This window comes from Bos mutus, chromosome 21, assembly GCF_027580195.1.
Source record: "Bos mutus isolate GX-2022 chromosome 21, NWIPB_WYAK_1.1, whole genome shotgun sequence".
NCBI classification, from domain to species: domain Eukaryota; kingdom Metazoa; phylum Chordata; class Mammalia; order Artiodactyla; family Bovidae; genus Bos; species Bos mutus.
This window is the reverse complement of record NC_091637.1, coordinates 22,452,593-22,466,089: the sequence shown is the minus strand read 5'-3', so window position 1 is coordinate 22,466,089 and position 13,497 is coordinate 22,452,593. Positions and strand designations below refer to the sequence as shown.

The 13,497-nt window shown below is 45.2% G+C and overlaps 1 protein-coding gene across 2 annotated transcripts; it reads left to right on the top strand.

Moving 5' to 3' along the window:
- Positions 1–592: 592 nt before the first annotated feature.
- Positions 593–13,356, top strand: LOC102278806 (myeloid-associated differentiation marker-like). 2 transcript variants are annotated; one of them, XM_070358375.1, is made up of 2 exons: positions 593–707; positions 9,142–13,356. In XM_070358375.1, the coding sequence occupies exon 2, from the start codon at positions 9,285–9,287 to the stop codon at positions 10,221–10,223; it is 939 nt and encodes a 312-aa protein (XP_070214476.1). In that variant the 5' UTR covers positions 593–707; positions 9,142–9,284; the 3' UTR covers positions 10,224–13,356. The 2 variants fall into 2 exon arrangements, with proteins under 2 accessions (XP_070214476.1, XP_070214477.1); XM_070358376.1 differs by lacking the exon at positions 593–707 and adding an exon at positions 823–872.
- The last annotated feature ends 141 nt before the right edge of the window (positions 13,357–13,497 follow it).

Sequence of the window (13,497 nt, the reverse complement as noted above, 5' to 3'; positions counted from 1 at the left end):
CACTCACTCCAAGTGTCCATGCTGGCCACCAGCAGGGAGGGCACGCAGGCGGAGAGCAGCTGCCCCAGGTGGAGGAAGAAGCCCATGGTCCTGGAGCCCAGGCCTGAGGAGGTTCTCGTGGTGATGGTGACGGTCAGGCAGGTCACCAGCACTGGTGTGGTAATCTTGCTTATTTTACAATAAAATCTGTGAACTACACAGCTCTGGGTTTTGATGGACTGGTTCAGTTTCACTTTGCCTGTTTTGTTCTGTTTCTTTGTTTTTATTTTTCCAGGAATATATGGCCACTCACCCCTAGAGCAGATGTGCTGATTTGGACAATGTAATGACCACAAACTCAGGTTCTCAGTCCACCAAGGTGCCTTATGCTTAATGCAAAGTCTCCAAAACTAGAAGCACGACACACCCCCAGCACACATCCTGCAACCATTTCCTGTTTCTCTTGCGTAAATCCCAGCTGAACCTTGCAGCGTTGGGCGTTGGTTCCCACCTTCTCCCCTAGTTGCCGGCTTCCTTAAGATTAAGTTACTTTTCTTTCATCCAACACTTACCTCTCTGTATTGGCTTTTCAGCAAACTAATCAGAGCCTGGTGACAGTCAGAGCCTTTGTGCAACCAGGCAGGAGTCAGGTCCCCTAGCCTCTGCCCCTCTAGCTACACTTGAGTTGATGAGGAGGCTGCTGTTGGGAAGGTGGGGAGGATCTACAGGTAAGTTTTACAGCTGCTAAACTCATTAGTTTCTGGAATTTTCCTATCCCTCCCCACTGTGACAATGAAGTCATTGTCCACTCCCTTCATTGTGGACAGCCTGTTTTCAGTTTCTGTTGAGAGAAGGAAACTGGCTTCTGAAGGAGCAGCTGAGCTCTTGACTGAGTGAGTAGAGGGTTGTGCACCCCGGAAGCCCCCCATTCCCACCCATTTGGACATAATCTTTGCCCTTTAGAACTCAGACATAAAGAATCTGCCAGCAATGCAGGAAATGAGAGTTTGATCCCCGGATTGGGAAGATCCCTGGAGAAAAGAATGGCAACCCACTCCAGTATTCTTACTGGAAAATCCCATGGACAGGGAAGCCTGGCAGGCTACAGACCATGGAGTCACAAAAGAGTTGGACATGACTAAGCAGAGACTAACGCCTTCACTTTGAACACCGCAGGAGTGGGAAATGACTCGCTTGCCACTCTGTACTAGTCTCTCCCAGAGAATTAGTTTGTTTGTTTGTAATCTGCTCTAGGGTAACAAGTGATGTGAAGTGCATTGGGGGGGGGGAGGGGTGTCTTTATCCATCCCTTCTAGAAGTTCACTGGGACGCATCTTAACAGATTGGCAAAACCAGAGCTATAACCCTATAACCAAGAAAAAAGAGGTTTTTAAATTATAATACAGCCTGGCTCACATATGTTTCTTTTTGTGTGTGTGTGTGTGTAATAAAGTTTTATTGAAGTATAAAGGAGAGATAGAAAGCTTCTGACATAGGCATCAGAAGGGGCAGAAGAGTACCCGCCTGCTAGTCTTCAGCTGGATGTTATATAGTCACTAGCAGTCTGTTAATGAAAGAAAGGAATGCCTTAAAATTCAGAATGGCACCAGGCCCCTCACCCATAAGATGCATTTTGGGATAGTCTTGGCGCCAAATGGTTTATCCTGGGCCATAAAATGATTAACTTGAATCTTGAAGAAGGACAGATCACCATACAAATAGTTTCATTTACATAGATTAGGAGAACAATATCCATACTGGTTTGTCAAGTAGGTTCTGGGCCAAGAGGCGGAACCAACTTGGAGACAGAGTTTGGGGTAAAGGCATAGTACATTAGCATAGCTTAAGACGAACATTTCCATAAGAAAAAGGCATTGGTTATCTCTAGGCTCAAGAATAGCTAACTTCAGGCGAAACCAGGTGTCATTATGGCCACACAGTACTTTAAGAGAAACCTCCCTTTAAATTTGTATAGAGAAGGAAAAAAATATTGCTAGTTTGTTTCCTCCTGCCGCTTAAGAGAGATAAAAATGTCTGATACTTGCAGGCTATTTCCTCCATTTGGAGAACCCTGGCCTTCCTGCCTGTTACCCTCTCATTCCCCCCTTTTCTTTTAGGAGAATTATGTTGCCTAGGGAAAAGGGGCATCGTTCTCATTCCATAACTACTTCCGAGCTGACAAGGGGCATTGTCCCTAAATTGGTGAGGCAACATATTCTCCTAATCCTCATATTGAGGATATCTGATCCAGGGGCCCCAAATAGTAGTTGGAGGAAGCTACAGCAGTAGCAGGAGTTTGAGCAACCATTTGAAACTTAAAAGCTTTCATGCGGCTAGAAACAAATCCAGTTATACAATTACAGATGCAGGGAGCAAACAGCAAGAACAAAACAACCAGAATTCTTGTAATTAAGATAGTTGTCCACCATGGGGAACTAGTTAACGTTTCCCAAAGTGAAGCAATTGAGGCTTCAGGAGTATCCATGGCCCTAATCATCTTGTTCGTGTGGTTAGTAAAATGAGTAACATTCGTGCTCATATCAGGTATATATGTACAGCATTGGGTATGAATAATGGCACAAGTTCCTCCTTGTGCAGCTGTCAGAATATCTAGAGCCAATCTGTTTTGTAAAACCACCTTTCTAATTTGTGCTTGTTCAGCATTAAGAGCTGAAATAGCCTTTTGAGAATCTTGTAATGCCTGTTGAGTAAAATTAGTCAAAGCATCCACTCATAACATAACATCTGTAGTTCCCAAAGAGGGAACAAACGCTGCAGCCAAATAATCATACCAATAAAATACAGACCTTGCCCACTGAGTTTTAAGGTGGGGTAAATTAGCAGGCTTTTCTGGAAGCTCTGAAAATATAAAGCCATGAGTAAAGGCTAGACCCAGGGTGCATCTCCCTATCCAACCAGGGGGAAGCCATGCCCATAGGTAAGAGCCACATATCCAATAAGTCTCGTTTGGAGCAAGCCAGCACGACTGAGATATCCAGTCCCAATTCGTGCCTGGCCAGACAAAGGGAGAACCTGAACTGGGATTGGAAAACATGGGAATGATTACATTGCATGTTTCCTGAGATAAATATCCCACTTGTTTCCAATCATTGTAATTAAGTTGTTGGCTAACTTTTGGGGACGGCTCTGTTTGTTCCCAGCATATAGAGGCAGTAGATATTAAACGTCCTTTTTCAGGAGTTAGCCATGTAACCTCATGCCATATTTGATAAACATCAGGTAAAAAACCATTAGATCTAGACCTATTTACCTTATATGTAGCAAAATAGTCATTGAACCGAGACAATGTATAATCAAAATTAAAAGTCACATTATGTCCATAGTTAGAGTACAAAGTGTTGCACCAGTCCATTTTAGGGTTGGTAGATGTCATCAGATGAAGAAGAGGCATCGCATGTGATTGTTGTCAAAGGTATTCGCAGACTTGGAGAAAGTCTTTTCCTTGAAGTGGGGATGTCCACCACGGGAAGCCTTCCACTGACGAAGAGGGGAGCGCTCCGCAGACCCAGCAGTTAGACTGATTGTGGAATGCAGCATAAGAGTGAGCCCAGGACAGGAAGACATTGTCTTGAGGATCCAACGGCAGACTCAGGATATTTGGAGTCAGCAGAAGTAAGCTCACATAGGTTATCAGGCCCATCTTGTCCTGAAGGATCCCGGACGAGCCCCCAAGATGAAAGGTTGTTGTTGAATCACGCGAATACTTCTTGGCCCGGAGGAGAAGAATTCAATCTGGGGCCAGAGTCGCTCAGAGCTTTTGTGTAATAAAGTTTTATTGAAGTATAAAGGAGATAGAGAAAGCTTCTGACATAGGCATCAGAAGGGGCAGAAAGAGTACCCCCTGCTAGTCTTCAGCTGGATGTTATATAGTCACTAGCAGTCTGTTAATCCACATATGTTTCTGATTCTGAAAAGCAGTAGTCCCAGGTGGGTCTCTAAATTACTCCCCTATTTTGCAGTTAGAACTGATTTGTCAGAGATCTGGTTAAGTGGGAGGATATTCCACATTTGAGCATTCCTGTTACTCATAATAAGGATTTTTTCCAACAAGGGCACTAAATTAATTGTACAAAAGGGAAACTAAAGTGTGAAAAGCCTGAACTCTTTACAGAGGAGTCTTTGCAGGCAAAGGAGGGAGAAGAGGGGCCAGCTTCTTAGGGAACTGACTCCACCCCGACCTCTGGGGTTCTTATCCCGATGGCCCAGGTAGAGGTTGCCCCGAGGTCTGTGCCCGGCTCCCCAAGTCTCTGGAAGAAGGAGGGGTCCTAGTGTTGGGGCGGGGCACAGCCTTAGCGTCACCACAGCATGAGGAAGAAAGGGGGTCTGAAGTAGTCTCTCCTTTTAAGACCGTCAGGTCACTCAGCTTGGCCTCCATGTGTCCTCGAGGGTGGGTGGGGTTGGATTTCCACTAAGATAGTTCTCTGCAGGAGGACAGCCCGGTGGCTATTATTGGACTTACACTGTTTTCAACCTCAGACCTACTAAACTGGACAATTGCCAATCCTCTTTACAGAGATTATCCACAAAAAATGGTGGAAACGTTTATTATATTTTTCAACCCGCTGCCCATCATGGGCTGATGCACAGATGTGGGTGGTGATTGTGTTCACAGCAGAGGTGCAGCACTTTGTCCCAGGCAAAGCCCAACATTCATCTCTCAGTGTTTGGCCTCTTGAGGAATGAGCAAACAAGCCTGAGTTGGATAACATGGCTAAGGGGTCTCCAGAAGCTAAAAGAGACAAAGAGGGACCTCCCCTGGGGCATGAGAGACCGCAGTCCTGCTGACACCTTGTTTCAAAACGCTGACCTCTGGAACTGTGAGAGAACACATCTCTGTTGTTTTAAGCCACCAGGCTTGTGATAATTCACTGCAGTAACCCCAGGAAATCAAGATGAATTTCCAAAAATAAAAAGTATATTCTTTGTCATATTTTTTTTTAAAGTTTTCGGAAAAGCTTGCTGACCTCCTGCCCTAGAGCATGGTGGTCACATGGATCCCAGGACCTCTTGTTATCTCCTGTGTCCCCCAGTGTCTGAGACTCACGGGGAAGGGTCCACTGATCTAAAGAAAGGTGGTCGTCCAAACGCCCCCAGGAACGAGGAGGGAAGGAAATAAGTAAAGGGGATGGAGAGGACTAGGCCCCTGGAGAGGACCAGCTGCACCTGTCGGGTGTGGTGGAAAAGCAAGATGCTGTGTGCATGATATTGTTTCATGTCTATAAAATGGAAAAAGAGATATAGATACTGCCTCAAACCATATTTGCATGTATGTACACATGTTTCTACATATGATTTCAGAGCCCATGAAATGTGCTGAAGGCTGTACATGAGGTTGAGGACATGGATGGAAGGGTGGATGCTCGGGTGAGCAGGAGGAAGACGGGCCATGCCTAAGAGGGGAAACCAGGACATGGGAGATGATCATACTCCTACTTTATATCAATTATACATGAGAAGGGACTTCCCAGGTGGTACTAGTGATAAAGAACCCATCTGCCAATGCAGGAGACGTAGGACATGGGTTCAATCCTTGGTCAGGAAGATCCCCTGGAGGAGGGCAACACACTCCAGTATTATTATTATTTTTAATTTATATATTACTCCAGTATTCTTGCCCAGAGAATCCCATGGACAGAGGATCCTGGTGGGCTACAGTCCATAGGGTTGTGAAGACTCAGACACAGCTGAAGCAACTTAGCATGCATGCATACATGAGAAGAAGTAAACCACACAAAAATATGAATGGAAAACAATATAGAAGCCATCCACAGTACAATCCACAATCCCTTTTTTCAAACCCTTTTTTCTAAGGGTCTGAAAGCACCTTATAAACAAACATATTACTGTTTTTGCACTGAACCTTTGAACGTTCACACTAAGTGAAATAAATAAAGACTCTAAATTTTTCCCTACCATCTTTTTGGGGCTTCTCCTTTGTCCTTGGACATGGGATATCTTTTTTGGTTGGATCCAACATTCTCCTGTTGATGGTTGTTCAGCAATGAGTTGCCAACTCCAACTCTCCCTGGAGTTTTCAAGGGAGAAAATGAGTGCACATCCTTCGACTCCACCATCTTGTTGTTGACTCCTGGAATGGGCAAATTTAATTCAGATGACCATTATATTTACTACTGTGGGCAAGAATCCCTTAGAAGAAATGAAGTAGCCATCATAGTCAACAAGAGTCCAAAATGCCATACTTGGGTGCAATCTCAAATATGACAGAGTGATCTCTGTTCATTTACAAGGCAAACCATTCAATATCACTGGGATCCAAGTCTATGCCCCAACCACTAATGCCAAAGAAGCTGAAGTTGAACGGTTCTATGATGACCTACACGACCTTCTAGAGCTAACACCAAAAAAAAGATGTCATTTTCATCATAGGGGACTGGAATACAAAAGTAGGAAGTCAAGAGATACCTGGAGTAACAAGCAAGTTTGGCCTTGGAGCACACAATAAAGCAGGGCAAAGGCTAACAGACTTTTGCCAAGAGAACATACAGGTCATACCAAACACTCTACTCTTCCAACAACACAAGAGATGACTCTACACATGGACATCACCAGATGGTCAATACAGAAATCATATGGATTATATTCTTTGCAGCCAAAGATGGAGAAGGCCTATACACAGTTAGCAAAAATAAGACTGGGAGCTAATTGTGGTTCAGATTATGAATTTCCTTATTGCCAAATTCAGACTTAAATTGAAGAAAGTAGGGAAAACCACTAGACCATTCAGGTATGACCTAAATCAAATCCTTTACGATGATACAGAGGAAGTGACAAATAGATTCAAGGGGTTGGGTTTGATAGAGTGCCTGATGAACTATGGACGGAAGTTCATGACATTGTACAGGAGGTAGTGATCAAGACCATCCCAAGAAAAAGACATGCAAAAAGACAAAATGATTGTCTGAAGAAGCCTTACAAATAGCTGAGAAAAAAAGAGAAGCTAAAGGCAAAGGAGAAAATGAAAGCTATACCCATCTGAATGCAGAATTCCAAAGAATAGCAAGGAGAGATAAGAAAGCCTTCCTCAGTGATCAGTGCAAAGAAACAGAGGAAAACAATAGAATGGGAAAGACTAGAGATCTCTTCAAGAATATTAGAGATACCAAGGGAATTTTTCATGCAAATATGGGCACAATAAAAGACAGAAACGGTATGGACTTAACAAAAACAAGGTATTAAGAAGAGGTGGCAAGAATACACAGAACTATATGATAAAATAACTTAATGACCCAGATAACCATGATGGTGTGATCACTCACCTAGAGCCAGACATCCTGGAGTCCATAGTCAAGTGGGCCTTAGGAAGCATCACTACAAACAAAGCAAGTGGAGGTGATAGAATTTCAACTGAGCTATTTCAAGTCCTAAAAGGTGATGCAGTCCTAAAAGTACAGCACTCAATATGCCAGCAAATTTGGAAAACTGTGGCCACAGGACTGGAAAAGGTCAGTTTTCATTCCAATCCCAAAGAAAGGAAATGCTGAAGGATGTTTAAACTACCATACAATTGCACACATCTCACACGCTAGCAAAGTAATGCTCAAAATTCTCCAAGCCAGACTTCAACAGTATGTAAACTGAGAACTTCCAGATGTTCAAGCTAGATTTAGAAAAGGCAGAGTAACCACTCTGGTGGTTTCAAATTGCCAACATCCGTTGGATCATCAAAAAAGCAAGAGAGTTCCAGAAAAACATCTGCTTTATTGACTATGCCAAAGCCTTTGACTGTGTGGATCACAAAAAACTGGAAAATTCTGAAAGAGATGGGAATACCAGACCACTTGACCTGCCTCCTGAGAAATCTGTATGAAGGTCAAGAAGGAACAGTTAGAACCGGACATGGAACAATGACTGGTTCCAAATTGAGAAAGGAGTACATCAAGGCTGTATATTATTTAACTTATATGCTGAGCACGTCATGTGAAATGCTGGGCTGGATGAAGCACTAGCTGGAATCAAGATTGCCAGGAGAAATATCAATAAACTCAGATATGCAGATGACACCACCCTTATGGCAGAGAGTGAAGAGGAACTGAAGTGCCTCTTGATGAATGTAAAACAGGAGTGAAAAAATTGGCTTAAAACTCAACATTCAGAAAACTAAGATCATGGTATCTGGTCTCCTCACTTCATGGAAAATAGATGGGGAAACAAAGGAAACAGTGACAGACTTTATTTTCTTGGGCTCCAAAATCACTGCCGATGTTGACTGCACCCATGAAATTAAAAGCTGCTTGCTCCTTGGAAGAAAAGCTATGGCAAACCTAGACAGAGCATTAAAAAGCAGAGTCATTACTTTGCTGACAAAGGTCCTCATGGTCAAAGCTATGGTTTTTCCAGTAGTCATGTACGGATGTGATAGTTGGACTATAAACAAAGCTGAGCGCCAAAGAATTGATGCTTTTGAACTGTGGTGTTGGAGAAGACTCTTGAGAGTCCTTTGGACTGCAAGGAGATCAAACCAGTCAGTCTTAAAGGAAGTCAGTCCTGAATATTCATTGGAAGGACTGATGCTGAAGCTGAAACTCCAGTACTTTGGCCACCTGATGAGAAGAAGTGACTCATTTGAAAAGACCCTGATGCTGGGAAGGATTGAAGGTGGGAGGAGAAGGGGATGATAGAGGATGAGATGGTTGGATGGCATCACAGACTTGATGGCCATAAGTTTAAGCAAGCTCCAGGAGTTGGTGATGGACAGGGAGCCCTGGCTTGCTGCAGTCCATGGGGTCGCAAAGAGTTGGACACAACTGAGCGACTGAATTGAACTGACCTGATAAATTTTCTCATGTCTGTTCAGGAAGATTCTCTAGCCAAAGGAATTTATAAAAGTTCTTCTTTTCTTTTTGGAGCCTTAAAATGTTGGGATTGCGGATAAGGGCCACATTCCACGGTATCTCCAAAAATAGTGGCGCACAGCCAAAGAGATAAAAAGTCTTTATGGCTTGAGGCAAAACCAACTGGGCTGTGAGGTTTGGAATGGGATAGTCTTGACAGAGTCAGACACAACTGAAGCGACTTAGCAGCAGCAGCAGCAGTCTTCTTACAAGGTCAAGGGTGATGGGTGGGGAATATAATTCTGGAGCTGTTGCCCAAGTGACTGAGTTATTGGTTCTAACTCCACAGATCCTGAGCCTCAGCAGTCACAGGCCCCGAGACTTTTCAAGGCATCTGATTTAATCCGCCTCCAGAGTGTACGTTGGCTGGTGGGTCCTCAGTGAAGACCACTGCCATATTGGCGACGGGACTTGCCTGACCATCACAACATCATGTCCACCGGTAGGACATCCCCAGAAAAGTGTGGCTTGTACATTGTGTTCAGCTGCCTCCGCGTGCCACAGCTGGTCTGCATCATCTCGGCTTTCTTCCTAGTGCTCCACATGGGGATTCGATGGGGGGACATAAGTAGCTGGATCATGTTCAGCTGGTGCTTCTGTATCATCGGTACGCTCATCATCGTCATACTGGAATTATATAGGTTCCCGACCGACTTTCCTTTCTGCTGGTACAACTTCTCCATCACCTATGCCTGCTATGCTGCCCTTATCTGCCTCTCAGCCTCCATCTTCTACCCCATCACCTACATCAAGTTCTTGCCTTATGATGCCACCCGAAACCGGGCCATTGCTGCCACTGTGTTCTCCTGCATCGCATGTGTGGTTTATGTCATGGAAGTGGCCTGCGTATGGGAATGCTACAAGCTCAAGGAGATCCCCTGCTTCGTGCACACCATGCCAGGCCTGCTGAAGGTGCTGGAGACCTTTGTGGCCTGTGTGATCTTTGCCTTCCTCAGCAACACCTCCCTGTACATAGACCAGCCAGCCCTGGAGTGGTGCGTGGCCGTGTATTCCATCTGCTTCATCCTGGCAGTTCTGGCCATGCTGATGGACCGGGAAGAATGGGAGAACAGGCTGCCCATCTCCTTCCCCGTTTTTCATCTGGGACTGAACTTGCTGTCTATCCTCCTCCACTTCACTGCTCTGGTCCTCTGGCTGCTCTACCAGTTTGATGAGAAGTATGGCGGGCAGCCCCAGCAGTCCAGCGATGTGAACTGCATTGATAGAACTACCAACGGCATGTGCGCCTGGGAGCAGCGCCTGGCTGTGGCCGTCCTGACAGCCGCCAACCTGCTGACTTACATGGCCGACCTGGGGTACTGGGCCCACCAGGTTTCTGTAGGGACTGGGGGTCAACCCACAGACTCCTGATCCTCTCTGCTCACAGGAGATCTCTACTGAGCTCTGATATCCTCTGATACCCTCTTCCTGGCTCTCTCTCCCTCCTCACATCCTTCCCCATTAATCTCACTCTCTTTTCTGTTTCCTTCCCTCCATCTGCTCTGTCTCCTTCCTGTCTTATGTGATAGCCCCCATTCTCTTTTGCCTCTTTCTCTTGCTTCGCTCATCTTTTCTACATTTTCTGCCTTTACCCCCATTCTGACTCTCTTTGTTTTCTCACCTTCTGTGTCCTGACCACCTCTTCCCATCTTCCTTCTTCTGATCCATCAGGACTTGAGACTCCTTCCTCCTCTGCCCACCGCCCCCTCCCACCTCCTAAGGTGCTGACTCCACAGCACACAGCCCTCTGTGCAGTGGTCACACCCTGGGCCTCCAGAGGGGCCCCATTGCCAAAGGATGTCTGTCCACCTGGGGGTGCCTTAGTTGGTAATTGTCTGTGTGTTTTTTTGGAGAGTGGAGGCAGGTGGTAAGCAACTGGACACTCTCTCCTGGTGGAGCGTTGGAGGGTGGTGTGCAATGTGCCTCCCCTTTAAATTAAAAAAAAAAAAAAGTCTCTGGAGATCGGTAATTCCCAGTTGGCAAATTTAAAGCACAGACCCTGGGCCCCTCCTGGTGCTCAGCCCCACCTGAGAATGGCTCCAGAATTTTTGCAGGCTCACTAAACACCCACTCCCTAGAGGGCATCTTAGAGGAAGCCAGGGGTCAATACCTTCCATCCCAGCTATGCTCTGGGGAATCACAAAAGGAGCTGGTGAAGAACCCTAGGGTTGTGTTGGTGAGGGGCAGCGATGTGGCCCTCCTGCCTCAGTGATCAAAACTGCAGTCCTGCCTCTGCAGGGAGAAGAGCATGGGCCCACCAGCCTTAAAGTGATGTTAGCCTGCTTTTTTTTTTTTTTTTTTTTTTTTGCTGTTCTTGTCTTTTTTCTGATTGGGAGGGCAAAAATTACTGGGTGACTCTGTTCTTAAAGGGGAAGCTTCTTTTCAAATTTTCTTGGGCAGGTTGTTTGGAGAGGGGAGGGAGTTGCTGTTCCCATGGTCAAAAGAACTGCATTGCTTGAGTGTGCAGTGACACACAGTTCTTCTTTTTTTTTTTATAAAGAATTTTTTAAAAAATTATTTATTGATTAAGATTTTGCTATGCTGAGACTTCGCTGTTGTGAGTGGGCTTTCTCTAGTTGCAGAGCACTGACTCTAGTGCACACAGGTTTCAGTAGTTCTGACACACGGGTTTAGTCACTCTGCTGCATGTGGGATCTTCCCAGACCAGGGGTGTGCCCTGCGTGACAGGTGTTCTCTATCCACTGTGCCACCAGGGAAGGCCACATGTGTGTTTCTGTGTGCTGGTTGCTTTCTGCTGCTGCTTCCTGGTTCTCTGGGACTCCAGCATAATGTGATCTATAAAATGCATATAATTTTTTTTTTATTCCCAGAGCTTTTGGTTCCCATCAGCCTCTGCTGTCAGTCATTGAGAATAGCATTGTCCCTTCTTCCACATTCATAATGTAGCTTTTCAACCTCATAAAAGTGAAAGAAAAAGACAAAGACAAAAAACTCCAGAACCAAATCCACATAGTCTAATTGCGCCCAACTTGTCTAGAGCTCCGAAGGTCCTAGCCAGTTCCCACCCTCACCAAAGCTAGGTCTCTGGGAGCCCCTCCCACTGACTCCCATCCACAACTGGACCAGAGCCTGGGGGTGTGGCCCAGCCTGTGACACAAGAGGTTGGGCTCCACCCCAGTGCCAGCATCTTTTCATCTAACACTTAAAGGGGCCATGACAGCACTTGGATGCCTCTCCAGAAAGGTGTGTGCCTGTGTGTATGCTCAGTGCAGGTATGTGTGTATACATGTGTGTGTGACCATGTGCTTCCCTGCATTGAGACCACAGCCCTTTACAGTAACCGGTGGCTGTGAAGGCCCCTCAATCTCCTGTCCTCAATGACAAAGCCTCGAGCTTAGCCTCCTAGAGTCACCAGGGCCAGAGGAGCCAGGAAAGCAGAGCTGTTGGGGAGGGGAGGCTAAAGACCCGCCTCTGCTGCCCCTCACTCCTGTACTGGGATGAAGCGTGTGATCTTCACCCAGAGGCAGGTGGGGTGGAGGGGGAGGGCTCCCAGGAGGCCGTCCACATCACGGCGAAATCCTAAGAAGGAAATTGTATTTTAAAGCAAGATAAGAAAAATTTAAAAATAAAAATTTTCTCTGTCTTTTTCGGCCTCTTCCCTCCATTCTAGTATGCTTGTGCATCTGTATTATGTGTTAACCAGCCCTACTCAAGGGCAGAAATACCTACTCAAACATAAAGTTGAGTTTCTCTGGTGCATGCATGTAACTCCTTAGAAGGTACTACTACTTACTTATTTAGGACCTTATTGTCACTAGCTGTGTTACTTATTCTGCCTATTTTACAAGACTCTTGTTTCTTGCATTAACAAATGAGTGATTGAGCCTATAATAAACAATCATGATGACCAAGTGACTTGAAATGACTGATCTGATGTAAAGTTCTATAAGATCCATGATTGTAATAGTGTGACTCTGGATACAGAAAGGAAAGAGGCAACAAGAGGGAGCCGTTTCCTGGAGCTGACACACTAGTAAGGCAGGTGGTCCAGAGGATTTGGCTACTGTTACCAGGAGTGGGTGAGTAACAGCGCATTCAGTGGCCTAACAACAAAATCCTGGGTTGATTTTGGAATGAGCATTCCTAGAACCCTGGGACAAATTGGCCAAAAAAGCCTCCCAAACCTTGTTTGAAATTAAGATCAAAAGGAAGGGAATTGTGCAGTAAAGAATGTCGCCCATCACCAGCTGTACAAGAATCAAGTCATTAGCCACTGTGGTCACCGACCTATAGTTGATCCTGGAAGGAATTCAGGGGGGAAACTCAGGATGAGGCATTTTGTGCTCTGGGAAAACTGGGAGAACCTGCCCTCAGATAGTGATAGTTTTTTAGGAGAAATTTTTATGAACTCTGTTCTTGCATCTTCTCATACTTAGAAAAGCATGAAAGCCTTTAGCTAAAGTATTTTTCCTTGGGAAGAGCAGTAAGCCTCTTCCAAGCCGTGTGCTTGTTTGCATGTTCCCCTTCCCCAAATCACATACATACTAATCTCCTGCCTTATGTCTTCAGAACAGTTCTCAGTTTACTGAAAAACTAGGACCTGGGTTATAGTTGACAGGTTGGCTTGAATAAAGTTTTTGGTTTCTTTCTTAGATTGACTAGTGATTAATTTTTTTTCATTGAG

Coding starts and splice junctions, on each gene's coding strand:
- LOC102278806 (XM_070358375.1), top strand. CDS start 9,285: ATGTCCACCGGTAGGACATCCCCAGAAAAGTGTGGCTTGTACATTGTG.